Source organism: Hyperolius riggenbachi, chromosome 3 (assembly GCF_040937935.1).
Source record: "Hyperolius riggenbachi isolate aHypRig1 chromosome 3, aHypRig1.pri, whole genome shotgun sequence".
NCBI classification, from domain to species: domain Eukaryota; kingdom Metazoa; phylum Chordata; class Amphibia; order Anura; family Hyperoliidae; genus Hyperolius; species Hyperolius riggenbachi.
In genome coordinates, this window is record NC_090648.1 from 38,723,371 (window position 1) to 38,738,797 (window position 15,427).

Here is a 15,427-nt window from a genome sequence, read left to right on the forward strand (position 1 = left end):
CCTGTACGGTTCTGTGAGATGGAGCCCATATATGGGTAGATATGATTTCTGGTCCTCAGGACAAGGGGAGGGCTCATCTCATCCTCTAAGGGGGTGTGTGGCTCCCCGCCCTCCCTCACATCCACCTGGTCTGAACTCTGAACTTTGATTGAAACCCAGAACTGATTTTTCCCACAAAAAGGACATCTTTCCAGGAACTAAGTATTTTTCTCCCTTCTTTTATTTTTCATACTGGCTATTACTGTTTCCATAATTGTTGATTTTAATAATTGTCTGTATATATTAATTATTTATATTGCGTGAATAAACGACTTTCTCCAAGTCATTCACTGTCTGCTACCCTGCTTATCAGCACACACAGAACTGATCCCGGGTCTCTGAAGATACGCTACTGTTTGTTTGTTGTTGGCTAGACAGAATATCGTGTGTTTAACTGTTTTATTCGCAGGATTAGTCAGTTAATGGGCTCCACGGTCCCATGGTAACCGCGGTGGTGGCAGTACCCTGAACCAGTGGGTGAAGTTGTAATCACCCGTATTTCACAGGCGCCCTCCTGGTTTTGTCTGCGCCTATCTCTTAACGGTTCCTGCGCATTGACTGCGACCAGAGTTCGCAAGGTCTGTGCGCTGGCACCGTTTAGAAGGCTAAGTGCGGTCAGACCACTAGGGCTCCTGTGACAGTGTTAGGCAGCGGTTGGGACCTGTGTTGTGCTGAAAGTATCTACGATAGCGCTAGCGCTATCGAGAAACGAACTAATTCGTTGGTGTAGCTGGAAGGCAATATATTTTTTATATATACAGAGAGACTGTGTAGCCAGTACCCCTCCCCAAAAGTTTTATTTTATTTGGCATGGAAATGTCCGGGAACTACAAGAAAATGGGCCTGGCGGACCTGCAAAATCTTTGCCAAGAGAGAGGCATTGATGTCGGCCGCAAGAAACAACAGGACCTGGTAGCGGAATTGTTTCAATGGGATACCCAGCAACTGCAGGAGCTGGATGTGTCTGCTGAGGTAGACGCTGACCCATCTGACTCAAGGCAAGGGGAACCAGAGGCTGAAGATCCTAGGCGTACAGAGGTTGAGCATCCTGCGGGCCCTGTTGCAACAGTTACGCCAGAGACTGTCAGTATGGACCCCAATCCCAGAGTTTCTGAAAGTACTCGCCTGGAACCGGCCAGTACTGGACTGTCCGTTTGTACTGATCCGCTAATGCAGCAGGCATTACAAAAGCTGATGGACACTGACCTGGACAAGTACCTGCAGTACATGCGTGAGGAGCGCCAATCTGCAGAACGCAAAGCTGCTGCTGCTGCTGCTGAACGCCATGCGGAGAGGGATGCCGCAAAGGCGCGGGAGAGACGACAGCATGAGCTCAACATGGCAAAGGTTCAACAGGCCAGCCGGAGTTCACCGCCCAGCCTCCCTGCTGAAGGAGCTGCACCACCCGTAAGTGCAAAATTTAAATTTGCTAATATTGAAAAAGACACAGACATTGACTTGTTTTTGCGGTCTTTTGAAAAAGCATGCCGTCAGTATCGTCTGTCCCAAGACCAGTGGGCCAGACATCTGACACCTTTGCTGCGCTACAAAGCGCTTGATGCCTTCGCAGAATTGCCTGCGGAGAAGGATAATGATTATGCTGCTATAAAAGACGCTATCATTACTAAGTACCAGCTGACGCCAGAAGCCTATCGGAAAAAGTTCAGGGCCTGGCAGAAAAAGTCTTCTGATTCGTACCGAGATGTGGTCAGCAGCTTGCTCACCACACTCCGCCAGTGGACACTAGGCCTCACCAAAGGGTCTTATGATGTCCTGGAGGACTTGATAGTCCTCGAACAATTTCTGAACATTTGCCCTGCTGATGTACGACAGTTTGTGCTAGAACGCAGGCCGGCTTCAGCCACTGTCGCTGCAGACCTTGCTGAGACTTTTGCAACTACCCGGGTGGCTGATACCCGCAGAACTGTCCCATCCAGCTGGAGAGGAGGTCAGCCCAATACCTCGGCAGACTCTCCTGCCCCTGTGAGCCGTCAGCCACAGAGGTCATCCAGCACAGCTGCTGCACCCAGGCCTGCAGCCCCTGGAGAGGTCACCTGTCACTACTGCCGCCAGCCCGGACACATGAAATTCGACTGTCCGGAGCGGAGACAGACACCACCAGCACCTGGATCATCTGCATCACCTGTACCTCACCCACAGCAGAGGCAACCCGCCAGCGAACCACAGCCTGGATCATCAGATTTTGTCCTGTTTGCCCGCGGAAAGGAAATCCGCGACCGAACCGACCAGCAGCAACTTGTTAGAGTGGACGGCAAAGTTGTCACCGGATTCCGAGACACCGGAGCTGACATCACGTTAGTTCACTCACACCTTGTACCAAAGGAGAGCATCAGCTCCAGCCGATCCCTTGCCCTTACTGGAGTAGAGGGCACCCTTTTCCACATAGCCCACGCAAGAGTGAAGCTGGATTGGGGAGTGGGAGGGGTCCACGAAAGGGTTGTTGGGGTTATGAAGGATCTCCCAGTCCCTGTGTTGCTGGGGACTGATTTGGGAAAGCTTGTGTCCTACTATGAACCTGCCACGACCGCCTTGTCGCTCACGGAAGGAGACGGACTCTCCACCCACCACCAGGTACCTAATACACTTGGGGGAGCACCAGGGGGAGGTGGGTTGAATGTGCCCAATTCAAGGGTACCAGATTCAATAGTGCCTGCTTCAAAGGCACCTGAGTTTGAAGTACAGACTGTCTGTTGTGATGATGCTGTAACTGTACCTGAGTTTCCTGTACAACCTGTCTGTAATGAAAAAATGTCTATACCTGTCAATGTCATTACTGCATGCAATGATGATTTGAGTAATGCCCGTCTGTGCCATTCTGACAGTGTACCTGTGCTAGCAGTACCGCGCAGCTGCACTGCTCAGAACCCGAGCTCAGAACAGGTGGAGGGGGTTCCGGCCTCCTCCCCCTCCTCTGACCGCAGGGATGAGACCTTTCAGCCGCTGGCCTCGTGTGACATGAGCCAGTTGGCTGAAACTGACAGCGCCGTATTCTCAGCCGCACTACAAAGTGACCCAAGCCTGGAGGTGCTCAGGCAGCAAGCCGCTGAGCCCCTCGCAGACGGGGCCGCTTTCAAGGTGTACTGGGAAGGTGGGAGACTGTACAGTGAGTCTGTACAGCCCCCTACAGGCAGATCCCACGCGAATACCAAGTGGCTTGTGGTCCCGAGTGCGTTCAGGGGACATGTGCTGAAATCCGCACATGGTAATCCTCTGACAGGGCACTCGGGTGTCCGCAAGACACTCGCCGGTATTCGGAACCAGTTTTATTGGCCCCGGATGAACAGGGATGTAGCAAACTACTGCGGGGCATGTGCCGTCTGTCAGGAGCTGGGAAGGTCCAGGGATTCCCGCGGGGTTCCCTTAGGTCCACAGCCACTCAGCAGGGGAACCCTGCGTGGGCTGGCTGTTGACCTAACCAACCCACTGCCCGTTGTCAGCAGTCCCGGCAGACACCACGTCCGACTGCAGTGGCGCAAACGCCCTGTCCAGAACGGTCCATGTTGGGTAAACCCTGAGGGTAGCAGACCGCGACCGGTCCAGGGGAACCGAGCCACAGGCTCCAATAGGTTTTCCCGCCGTACCGGCAACTCGAGGCCCGTCAGCCAGGTTAGCGGCGCCGCCACACATTGTGCGGATGAGTGGCTAAGCCGCGGACAAGGGGGAGGGCTGTCACGGACGGTTGCGTGGACGCAGGCGCGTCCTGGAACCGCCCGTGAAGAAAAGAACGATCGCACTCGATTCCTGCATCGATTGCGCCTCAGATCAATAGAACCAAGATTTGACTTGTAGTATCCCTATGCCTAGGAACAGCTGGGGGATCTGTCTTAGCTAAGTGACAGCCTGGGGGAAGGTGTTAATTAGCTTGGACATATTCCCTGTGGAAGGCACAATTCCCCTTTTGGTTCTGGGAACCAGGTGACACTTAGCTGATCTCATGGAAATGTTAATTAACCAAAGGATGCCTAGGTGCAGCCAGGCAGGCTACGAATCCACGGGAGGTCTTGACACTTTGCTCCCTAGAAAAGATCAAAGGAAAGTCAGCTGTTAGCAGCTAGAACACCTCCTGAATAAACCTGAGGCTCATGGCATAATCCATAACTTCCCAGATCTGTAATATTTCTGGGGTTCCTGAGATGGCAGCTTCACCAAACGTGGGGGAAGTGTAGCATGAGCCCCGGTGCTGGTTCTGAGGAAGTTTCAGAACCTTCTGAGGTAAGGACTGCCAGTTAGGCAGTTTCAAAGTGCCCTGATGATACCACAGGGGTCCCACCCCTCATGTCTGGTATCAGGGCGCTGGGTAAATCGAGACAGACCTGAAAATGTTAATAAATCTGCCCTGACCTGTACGGTTCTGTGAGATGGAGCCCATATATGGGTAGATATGATTTCTGGTCCTCAGGACAAGGGGAGGGCTCATCTCATCCTCTAAGGGGGTGTGTGGCTCCCCGCCCTCCCTCACTCCCTCCTACTGACTCAGGGGCATAAGAATGGCAGAGGACCAAAACTCAGTGTCCTCCACTCTGAAAGATCTTGAACTCATCTATGCCAGCTTGAGGATATGCTGGCATCCACCTGGTCTGAACTCTGAACTTTGATTGAAACCCAGAACTGATTTTTCCCACAAAAAGGACATCTTTCCAGGAACTAAGTATTTTTCTCCCTTCTTTTATTTTTCATACTGGCTATTACTGTTTCCATAATTGTTGATTTTAATAATTGTCTGTATATATTAATTATTTATATTGCGTGAATAAACGACTTTCTCCAAGTCATTCACTGTCTGCTACCCTGCTTATCAGCACACACAGAACTGATCCCGGGTCTCTGAAGATACGCTACTGTTTGTTTGTTGTTGGCTAGACAGAATATCGTGTGTTTAACTGTTTTATTCGCAGGATTAGTCAGTTAATGGGCTCCACGGTCCCATGGTAACCGCGGTGGTGGCAGTACCCTGAACCAGTGGGTGAAGTTGTAATCACCCGTATTTCACAGGCGCCCTCCTGGTTTTGTCTGCGCCTATCTCTTAACGGTTCCTGCGCATTGACTGCGACCAGAGTTCGCAAGGTCTGTGCGCTGGCACCGTTTAGAAGGCTAAGTGCGGTCAGACCACTAGGGCTCCTGTGACAGTCATATTCTCTGATGAAGCCCCTTTGCGATTGTTTGGGACATCTGGAAAAAGGCATATCAAGAGAACAAAAGGTGAGCACTACCATCAGTCCTGTGTCATGCCAACAGTAAAGCATCCTGTGACCATTCATGTGTGGGGTTGCTTCTCATCCAAGGGAGTGGGCTCCCTCACAATTTTGCCAAAAAACACAGCCATGAATAATGAATGGTACCAAAACAACCTCCACCAAACTGTTGTTGCGTTGTTTGAAGAAGTTGCTGTGGAAGAACAATGCATTTTCCACATAATGGAGCACCGCGCCATAAGGCAAAAGTGATAAGTAAGTGGCTAGGGGACTAAAACGTTGACATTTTGGGTCCATGGCCTGGAAACTCCCCAGATCTTAATCCCATGGAGAACTTGTGGTCATTCCTCAAGAGGAGGGTGGACAAACCAAAACCAACTAATTCTGAGAAACTCAAATAAGTGATTATAAAAGAATAGGTTGCTCTCAGTCACGATTTTGCCCAGAAGTTGATTGAGAGCATGCCCAGTCGAATTGCAGAGGTCCTGAAAAGAAGAGCCAACACTGCAAATACTGACTCTTTGCATAAATCTCATGTAATTGTCAATAAAAGCCTTTGAAATGTATGAAGTGCTTATAAGTATATTCCAGTACATCACATAAACAACTGAAACAAAGATCTAAAAGCAGTTTAGCAGCAAACTTTGTGAAAACTAATATTTTTGACAGTCTCAAAACTTTTGGCCAGGATTGTACACCATACCTACTGTGATCCTGATCCCTGAGGAAGATTCCCACTGGTCTGTTAAGGGACTAATGGGAAACCCAGCAACATACCTAAAGATGATTTGCTGGGGCTTGCTATATTAACTGTAAGTTAACAGCTGAGGTTTAAGATGTTTGGGGGGACAGTCTGTCAGTGCTCAGACTAGGGATACTCATTCAGATTCCATGGAAACGCATTTTCTGCATTTCCGATTCTGATTTCATCAAAATGTGGAACGCATAAATTCACATGCTGAAAGCGGATTGTTTTCACAGAATCTTGAAAATTCACGTGGAAAATCCGCGTACTGCTATGCATTAATTTTAAGCCAATCAAAAGAATTAGAATGCATAAACCAATAAGAGAATACAGATTTTAGGCAAACATTTTGGCAAAAAATTCCCCATTACCGATATTTAGTAATTTTAAGCCAATTAGAAACTCAGAAAGTCGGAATGATGTTGCCAATCAGCTAATGCATTTTTTTCATAAAACTCTGCTTACTGATAGTTGGTAATTTTAAGCCAATCAGAAGACTTAGAATGAATAAGCCAACCAGAGAAGGTGGAAATTTTCACTTCAGAATGCAATTTTTTTGTGCATTGGCGTTCCTGACAATTTCTAGCTTGGACCATACAATGCATACTGCATCAAATTGCTTTGAATAGCTGTCATCCCAGAAGGAAGCCTCTTGCACTAGTTATTTCCTTTCATATGTGTGAAGATTAAATCTACTTTATAATTACCTTCTGTTTTAAAAAAGGCAAAATTGTATTTAAATGTGTACTATTGCAATTGGATTGGTCACTACATATCAAGTTTACTATACATACTCAAGCATAAGCCTACGTTTTTGGCCAAAAAAGTGTCCCAAAATTGGGGGGTCTTGACTTATACTCAAGTCACCAGGGGTGCTCGGATACCCCTTTTCAAAATCTGAATTGATCCGGAAACCCAGATATCCGGATCGGACATCCGGATCCAAACTTTTGGGTATCTGAATAGAATCGGATATCCGAACCCAGTATCCGGGATATCCGGGCGGATTTGGATATCTGGATAGGGAAACCGGAAGTGGCCTTTAAATTGCTTTTAAAACGTTTTTAAGGGTAAATGAGGCATGTAGCATCATGTTTTTTTTTAAAGGGAAACACAAATTGATGATGTGGGGACTTTAAATCCCCCCCCCCAAAAAAAAATGACTGTCAATTAACATCAGGCCTAGATTCCAGACAGCGGTCGTGCAGCCCACACTGTGTCCAAAGTCCAACCGCACAACTGGGACATGACAGTTTTCACCCCAGACACCTCCAAAAAATTATGCAGCATTTGTGTTTTGGTTTAAATATAGGTGGTATCAGCACAGCGGCAGTGGCCTGTGGCATCCTGGCTGTGTAAGCAGCACAGGCAGCAGGAGCAGGGCAATGCAGCAGCAGCAGGTGTAACATCTGCCAGGAGCATGCCGGACGTGGCACTTGGCAGTGGCATGTGGCACTTTGCACTTTGCACGTGGCACTTTGTACTTGGCACTTTGCATGTGGCACTTTGCACGTGGTACTTTGCACTTGGCATGTGGCACTTTGCACTTGGCACGTGGCACTTTGCACGTGGCACTTTGCACGTGGCACATGGCACTTTGCACTTTCCACATGGCACTTTGCACGTGGCACTTTGCACTTGGCCCATGGCACTTTGCATGTGGCACTTTGCACGTGGCACTTTGCACTTGGCACATGGCACTTTGCACGTGGCACTTTGCACTTGCATGTGGCACTTTGCACTTGGCACTTTGCATGTGGCACTTTGCACTTTGCACATGGCACTTTGCACTTTGCACGTGGCACTTTGCATGTGGCACTTTTCACCTGGCATGTGACACTTTGCACTTTGCATGTGGCACTTTGCACTTTGCCCGTGGCACTTTGCACTTGGCATGTGGCACTTTGCACGTGGCACTTTGCACTTGGCACGTGCAAAGTGTCACATGCAAAGTGCCACATGCCAAGTGCAAAGTGCCAAGTGCAAAGTGCCAAGTGCAAAGTGCCAAGTGTCACGTGCAAAGTGCCAAGTGCAAAGTGCTACGTGCAAAGTGCAAAGTGCCACGTGCCAAGTGCAAAGTGCCACGTGCCAAGTGCCGAGTGACAGTCAGACAGCAGAGGAGAAGACACTAGTGCACATTAACTGTCACACTGGCACTGCTCACAGCACAGCAGTTCTGTAGTAAGCTAACACAGTAATACTTCTACTCTAACAACTACTAGCACTGACTGCAGTACTACAGTACTAACTACACAATAACACAGTAATCCTATTCCCTAACCTAACCTAACCTATACTGTAGCTAAGGCTAATAGCTGGCCAGCAGGCAGCAGCTGGCCTGGTCTGTGCACAGGCACAGCACACACACAGACACATAGCAGCTGCAGCAGCCCTGAAGCACACACTCTGACTGTCACTCACTGAATGAAATCAAGCTAGCTGGCTGCTACCTAATTAACAATATAACAATAGTGTAGTGATAATGAAATAGCGCCGGTGGATAACGAAATCTTAATAACAATAAACATCATTGTCAAACTTGGTTAACGATAAATAGAGTTTTAAATACAGACGGGAGATAATAACGAAAAGATATTAACACTAAAAATCCTTACGTTCTTCAACAATATAGCTTAACCCAACCCTATTCTCACACAGAACCCTCCCCTGGTGGTGCCTAACCCTAACCACCTCCCCCCGGTGGTGCCTAACCCTATCCACCCCCCCAGTGGTGTCTAACCCTAACCCCCCTGGTGCTGCCTAACCCTAACCAACCCCTCTGTTGTTGTCTGAAACTAACCGCCACCAAGGTGGCAGTTACAGGTGGCAGAAACACCCTTTTACACATAGAAACGATAATATCTTTGATAATGTAAAATCTGTACATACAAATGAAATAATATGATAAAAACTATAACGTTGCAAGCTTCAAAAATGATACCATACTTCAAAAACTGTAATGTTTTAATGTATATTTATCGGGCACCTTTTTTCTGCTTTTTTCGCCATATTAATGATAATTACATTAGAGTCTATGGCGGCACCCTTTTTTATCCACCCTTAACTGACGCCCTGTTTTCCTGCTCCCGGCGTCTTGCCTTGAACTTCATACTGAGTAGGTGGTGACCCTAGCCAGGATTCAAACCCTGGTCTCCCATGTCAAAGGCAGTGCCCTTAACCAGTACACTTTTCAGCCACTGAGCATTGAGGAAAGAGAATTCAACAAGAAAAAACATTTTTTGCATCAGTAGAGAATTAGTTAGGGTTAGATGAACAATGTGGGGAATACATGCCCAAATCATTATCAAAAATATGGTTATTAAGTCAACGTAATAAGTATTTTTTTTTAGCATGTTGTTAGAGCTTGGTGCCAGTGACAGATTAACCCCCACCGTATCCAAACACACTACCTTTCAATACATTCTTGACTGGTGTAGGCAATGCATTTTCCCACAAACAGTATTAGTCAGAAAGGAAAAAAGGGAAACACTGTCCTTTATTCTTTATCTGTTTTGAAATATGCTGTGTTTTCCAAATTGTTGGTGAACCCCAAGGACAGACAAATGAAGTGAAGATTGATCAGCCAGAGGAAACTGAATTCCAGACCTCGACTATAGTGAACTGCAGCTTCACCAGACCACAGGGCAGAGATATTATACGCACAGAAGTCTACTGGATAATTGGTGAACCAGGAGTGGCCTTTGTCTACCATCCAGACCCAGACTACATACTTCCCGACTACAGAGGAAAGACCAGGCTGCTGAATGGCTCCAATCTTCTCCTCCCAGAGTTCCATGGGGCTGATAACACCACATTCTACTGCCTGGTGATGATGAGAAGATGTTCAGGATACTATAATGCGATAACCACAATTTTAGAGAAAGGTCCTGGGACACGTCTGAGAGTCAATGGTATGTACTTATTACTTAAAGTATTATACTATGAGTGTACTATTCATTTAAAATGCCAGTGATACAGTTACAGCAAATCACCACACTGTGGCCCACAGTTACATAGTTATTTGGATTGAAAAAAGACATAAGTCCATTGAATTCACCTCCCTGGGCTCCAGCACTGCAATTTTACCTCCATCCACCGGGTGACGCTATAACACCTTGGTGAGATTAATGATGATGATCTCACCAGAGTGACTCAGAGCCTCTGAGGACAGGGAATAGAATGACTACCGACAACTGGGTTGCCCGGGCGGTGAGTAAAAGCTCCCGCTGCTCTCCATTCACTTCCATTAACCCCCTTGCCGTTACTATTCTGGCGGCAAGGGGGCAGCGCAGCACTTTAAAAAAAAAAAAAAAAAATTTAAATCATGTAGCGAGCCCAGGGCTCGCTACATGATAGCCGCTGACAAGCGGCATCCCCCTATCCACTCTGATCGCCTTCGGCGATCAGAATAAGCAGGAAATCCCGTTCAGAACAGGATTTCCTGCTGGGCTTCCATGGCCGCCATGGCGACCGGGCGGGGTGACGCCACCGACGTCATGGACGTCGGGACGTCAGAGGGAATCCCGATCCATCCCTGATTGGCCAGGCTGCGCAAGGGGTCTGGAGGGGGGGGGGTGGCGCGGCGCGGCGGGTAGCGGCGAATCAGCGGCGAGCGGCGGCGAGCGGAAACTGCACGCAGCTAGCAAAGTGCTAGCTGCATCATTAAAAAAAAAAATTTGAAAATCGGCCCAGCGGGGCCTGAGAAATCCTCCTAGCTGAGCTCGGGATAACCGGCAAGGAGGTTAAACCTCCGGCGACTAGCTCGAGCTCAGCTCGGGATTACCGCCAGGTAAGTTCAATGCAAATATAGAATTTGGCATAACTGCATTCTGTGTTAATACATTCCACATTTTAATCACTCTTACAGTAAAGAACCCTTTCCTAAATAAATGGTTAAAACTTTTATCCCCCCATGCGCAGATCATGTCCCCAAATACTATGTTCAAGCCTAGAGACAAAAGGCTCTTCCTCCAAGCTTTTATATTGCCCTCTGTTGTATTTATACATAATAATTAGATCTCCTCTAGTGCGTCTTTCCTCCAGACTATATAAACCAAGTTTATCTGACCTTTTCTGGTAAATGAGACCTTCCTTCTACTAGGTCATTAATAAATACATTTAAGAGTACTGAACCCAGTACTGACCCCTGTGGGACCCCACTCCTAACAGTCACCCATTGTGAATAATATCCGTTGGGCATAACTCTTTGCTTTCTGTCCTTTAACCATTTCCCTATCCATGCACAGACTCTTCCTTAGTCCTTGCACCCTCAATGTATGCACCAGACTGTTGTGGGGAACAGTTGCAAAATCCAAGTATATCACATTCCCAATATCCACTCTGGCATTCACCACCTCATAAAAGCTGAGCGTGTTAGTCAAATAAGACCTGTCCTTAGTAAACAGAGGCGCTTGACCAGTCTTTAGACCCAACATTGTGTTCTCCAAACCTATTGCCTGATGAAGCGGGACAGTGACCTGTGAAACGCGTTGCATACTTGGAGCTTCGTTGTAAAAAATTTTGTACTGTCACCCATAGTAACGTCCCATTGTTTGGTTCTTGTCTACCTGAGGTAGGTGAGTCCACCAACTTCCCCCTTTTTAAATGGATTTTAATTGTTTTTACACTTGTTTGGTGCCTCTGTTATACCTGTTTTTTTAATTGATCTTGTACACCCTGGGTGGAGGGGTGTATCCCCATTCTTCCTATCTACAGAGAGCAACTTTTTACTACCTGAGTGGGGTCAGGTCATAATTATCCCCACCTGCCTGGCCAGTGGTTGCTTTTGTGGCAACCTATGTTTGTGAGTATAATGCTGCACTTACTTACTGTTCACCCATAATTGTTCGAATTACTATATCATATTGGGCTCTCGGTTTCATTTCTGTCTTTCTCAAACACTCCTTCAAGCCTATGCGCATTTCAGTGTAAGCTTTTCGCCCTTCTCTTTTCATAACTAGGGTTATACAGGTGGCACCAATTACTTCTGAGCTTAGTAGGAGGTTTTAGAACATGGGTGTGTTTGTCATCAGCTACCCTCCCTCACAGGGGCATTGTCTATGTGAAATCTCGCACAAGCTGAGATCACCTCCCCTGTGACATCATCAGTAACAGCCTGTGTTTTATTTTATTTTTATCTCCTCCACCAGTTTGCCTGATTCTGTCCCGGCAAAATGAAAGGAAGGGAGGGGCTCATCCCAAAAAATGTAAAATATTTTATATTTGTCACCGTGCAGCTGAAAAAAGGCTGCTATTTATTATTATAATTTAGAAAATAGATTTTATTTCTGAAATTTTGTATTTTTAATTTGGGTCCACTTTAATGCAGGCTCAGTCCCCTCCTGTTTTAAAAGCTTGCCATTTTCCTTTAGTGTCCTTTCCTTGTAGTACATTATCCCAGTCCACTAAGCTTTGCTCAAGCCTGAGCTAATTAACCTGTTCATGTCCTGCACTTTAAATCACCACCTTACGTGCGTGTGTGCAAATGTCAATGACTGCTGCTAATAGCAACACTCATTCATATAAACAGAAAAAAAAAACTTAAACAGTTTCATAAAAAAAAGTATTAAAGTGGCAGTGTCCCTGTCAGAAGTCTAGCAGTTTGTTCATGCAGGAAAAGCTGCCATATGTATTTTCTTTAGTTCATCATACATTATATTTTTCAGTGTAAACTAGTGATGTTAGAGTACCACTTTATTACTACTGTGTGACTTTTTAACTAATAAAAATGTTCATTTGAGACTGTAGAACATTCACAATATTATTTACATGTACTTGTTACAAGGCCATTTCAGCCAGCAAGAGCAGAACATTTCTCAGTTAGAGAAAGTCAAAATATGAAAGCATGAACAAATTGAAAGTTTAATACCATTGTCTTATGATGCCATCTGGCAGTTTTATAATCTTTATAAAATTAATAATATTAATACTACTTTGTAAAACAAATATAAGGGATTTTCCTATTTAACCACTTAATACACCAGTACAGTATGTCTACATCATCTGTGGGCTCATCCAAGCCACAACCACGTAGATATACGTTGTGTACTGGTGACATCCCTGTGCACGATCAGGCGCGCTCCCGTGCGCGCCCCCGGCACGTTAAGCTGCATCACTAATTTGTCTAAGGGAAAATAGGTCCCTTTAACCAATTAGTGCCCTCCCCCCATGGATGAACGATCACCGCTGTAGCAAACAGCGGTGATCCTTTATCTCGCCCCCACTGTGCAGAGATCTGTAAATAAAAGCATGTCTAGCAAGCCTGGCTCACCTTTCCTTTTTCCAGTGATGATCCTGCAGCGGCAGCCTCTGAATCCAGCGTTACAGCCACCTCCATATTGCCCCATATACGAGTCCTGGCTTGATGACTTGGGCAGTACGGAGCTGGCTGTAATGCTGAATACAAAGGCTGCCGCTGCAGGATCATCGCTGGAAAAAGGAAAGGTGAACAAGGCTCGCCGGACATGCTTTTATTTAGAGATCTCTTCATGGAGGGGGAGGCTGCCTAATAGGGAGGAGGGGCTTTAAATCTGCAAATCTGGGGGGTCATAATTATAGTGGCAAATATGGCTATCTATACTCATTGGGGACCAAATAAATTAACTTATTTAGCTATTTATAATGGAGGGAGCTAACACCAGGAGCACATCTGACTAGCTATGCTTTGGGGGAGGGGGTAATAATAGGGTTACATCTGGCTATCTAAACATGAGGGGTGCTGACCTAATACCAGGGGCACATCTGGCTATATACAGGGGGGGCTTATTCCAGGGGCACATCTGGCTATCTATACTGGGAGAGCCTAATACCAGTGGACACATCTGACTATACCAGGAGCGCTGATATTGGGGGTCACATTTGGCTATACTGGGGGGCGGATACTGGAGACACATCTGGCTGTCTACTGGGAGGGGGGCTAATACGGGTGGCATGTTTTTTATATACTGTAGCACTTTTTATTTTTAAACTAGAATTTAAAAATTGAGAAATATTGCATTTTTTCTTTTTTTCCCCTCTTTTCCCATTCAAATGCATAGAAAACAACATTTTTCATGGGACAAAATACTCCCCAATGAAAGTCTAATTTGTCCTGAAAAAAACGATATCTAGATCATTTAGGTGTCATCTAGTGACCAGGAAATGTTTACTCTTCAGGGCTCTGCAGATTTAACTGCTAGCTGCAGAGCCATACAACCACGCACACAAATCAATGCCCCCCCTCCCTTTCTTGCCTTATTATTATTATTATTATTATTATTAATAATAATTTAAATGTGTTTTTTTTAAGTACAATTTTTTTCCCCCTCCTTCCGTGCCTAGATCCAATCAGCGTGATCTCTCTCGTAGGCATCAGCCTATGTGAGGGATCACTTTGTGTGCCTCCCCTGGGGACAGTTCAGTGACAGAGCTGTCCCCCGTACAGCACTGCAGTAGTTTTCAGCACTGTACAATGTACAGTGGGTAGCAAAAGTATTCAGCCCCCTTGAAGTTTTCCACATTTTGTCACATTACTGCCACAAACATGCATCAATTTTATTGGAATTCCACGTAAAAGACCAATACAAACTGGTGTACATGTGAGAAGTGGATCGAAAATCATACAGCATTCCAAACATTTTTTACAAATAAATAACTGCAAAGTGGGGTGTGCGTAATTATTTGGCCCCCTGAGTCAATACTTTGTAGAACCACCTTTTGCTGCAATTACATCTGCCAGTCTTTTAGGGTATGTCTCTACCAGCTTTGCACATCTAGAGACTGAAATCCTTGCCCATTCTTCTTTGCAAAACAGCTCCAGCTCAGTCAGATTAGATTGACAGCGTTCGTGAACAGCAGTTTTCAGATCTTGCCACAGATTCTCGATTGGATTTAGATCTGGACTTTGACTGGGCCATTCTAACACATAGATATGTTTTGTTTTAAACCATTCCATTGTTGCCCTGGCTTTATGTTTAGGGTCATTGTCCTGCTGGAAGGTAAACCTCTGCCCCAGTCTCAAGTCTTTTGCAGTCTCCAAGAGGTTTTCTTCCAAGTTTGCCCTGTATTTGGCTCCATCCATCTTCCCATCAATTCTGACCAGCTTCCCTGTCCCTGCTGAAGAGATGCACCCCCCGAGCATGATGCTGCCACCACCATATTTGACAGTGGGGATGGTGTGTTCAGAGTGATGTGCAGTGTTAGTTTTCCGCCACACATAGCGTTTTGCATTTTGGCCAAAAAGTTAAATTTTGGTCTCATCTGACCAGAGCACCTTGTTCCACATGGTTGCATGGCTTGTGGCAAACTGCAAACGGGACTTCTTATGCTTTCTGTTAACAATGCCTTTCTTCTTGCCACTCTTCAATAAAGGCCAACTTTGTAGAGTGCATGACTAATAGTTGTCCTATGGACAGAGTCTCCCACCTGAGCTGTAGATCTCTGCAGCTTGTCC

At 46.2% G+C, this 15,427-nt stretch overlaps 1 protein-coding gene across 2 annotated transcripts in view; it reads left to right on the forward strand.

Moving 5' to 3' along the window:
• The window catches only part of LOC137560927 (uncharacterized), a 115,637-nt gene that overhangs the window by 69,633 nt on the left and 30,577 nt on the right, over nucleotides 1–15,427 (forward strand). For both annotated transcript variants that reach the window (XM_068272107.1, XM_068272108.1), the window contains exon 4: nucleotides 9,552–9,908. In XM_068272107.1, coding sequence (XP_068128208.1) covers nucleotides 9,552–9,908 — 357 coding nt within the window. The remainder of the gene's footprint in view (nucleotides 1–9,551; nucleotides 9,909–15,427) is intronic.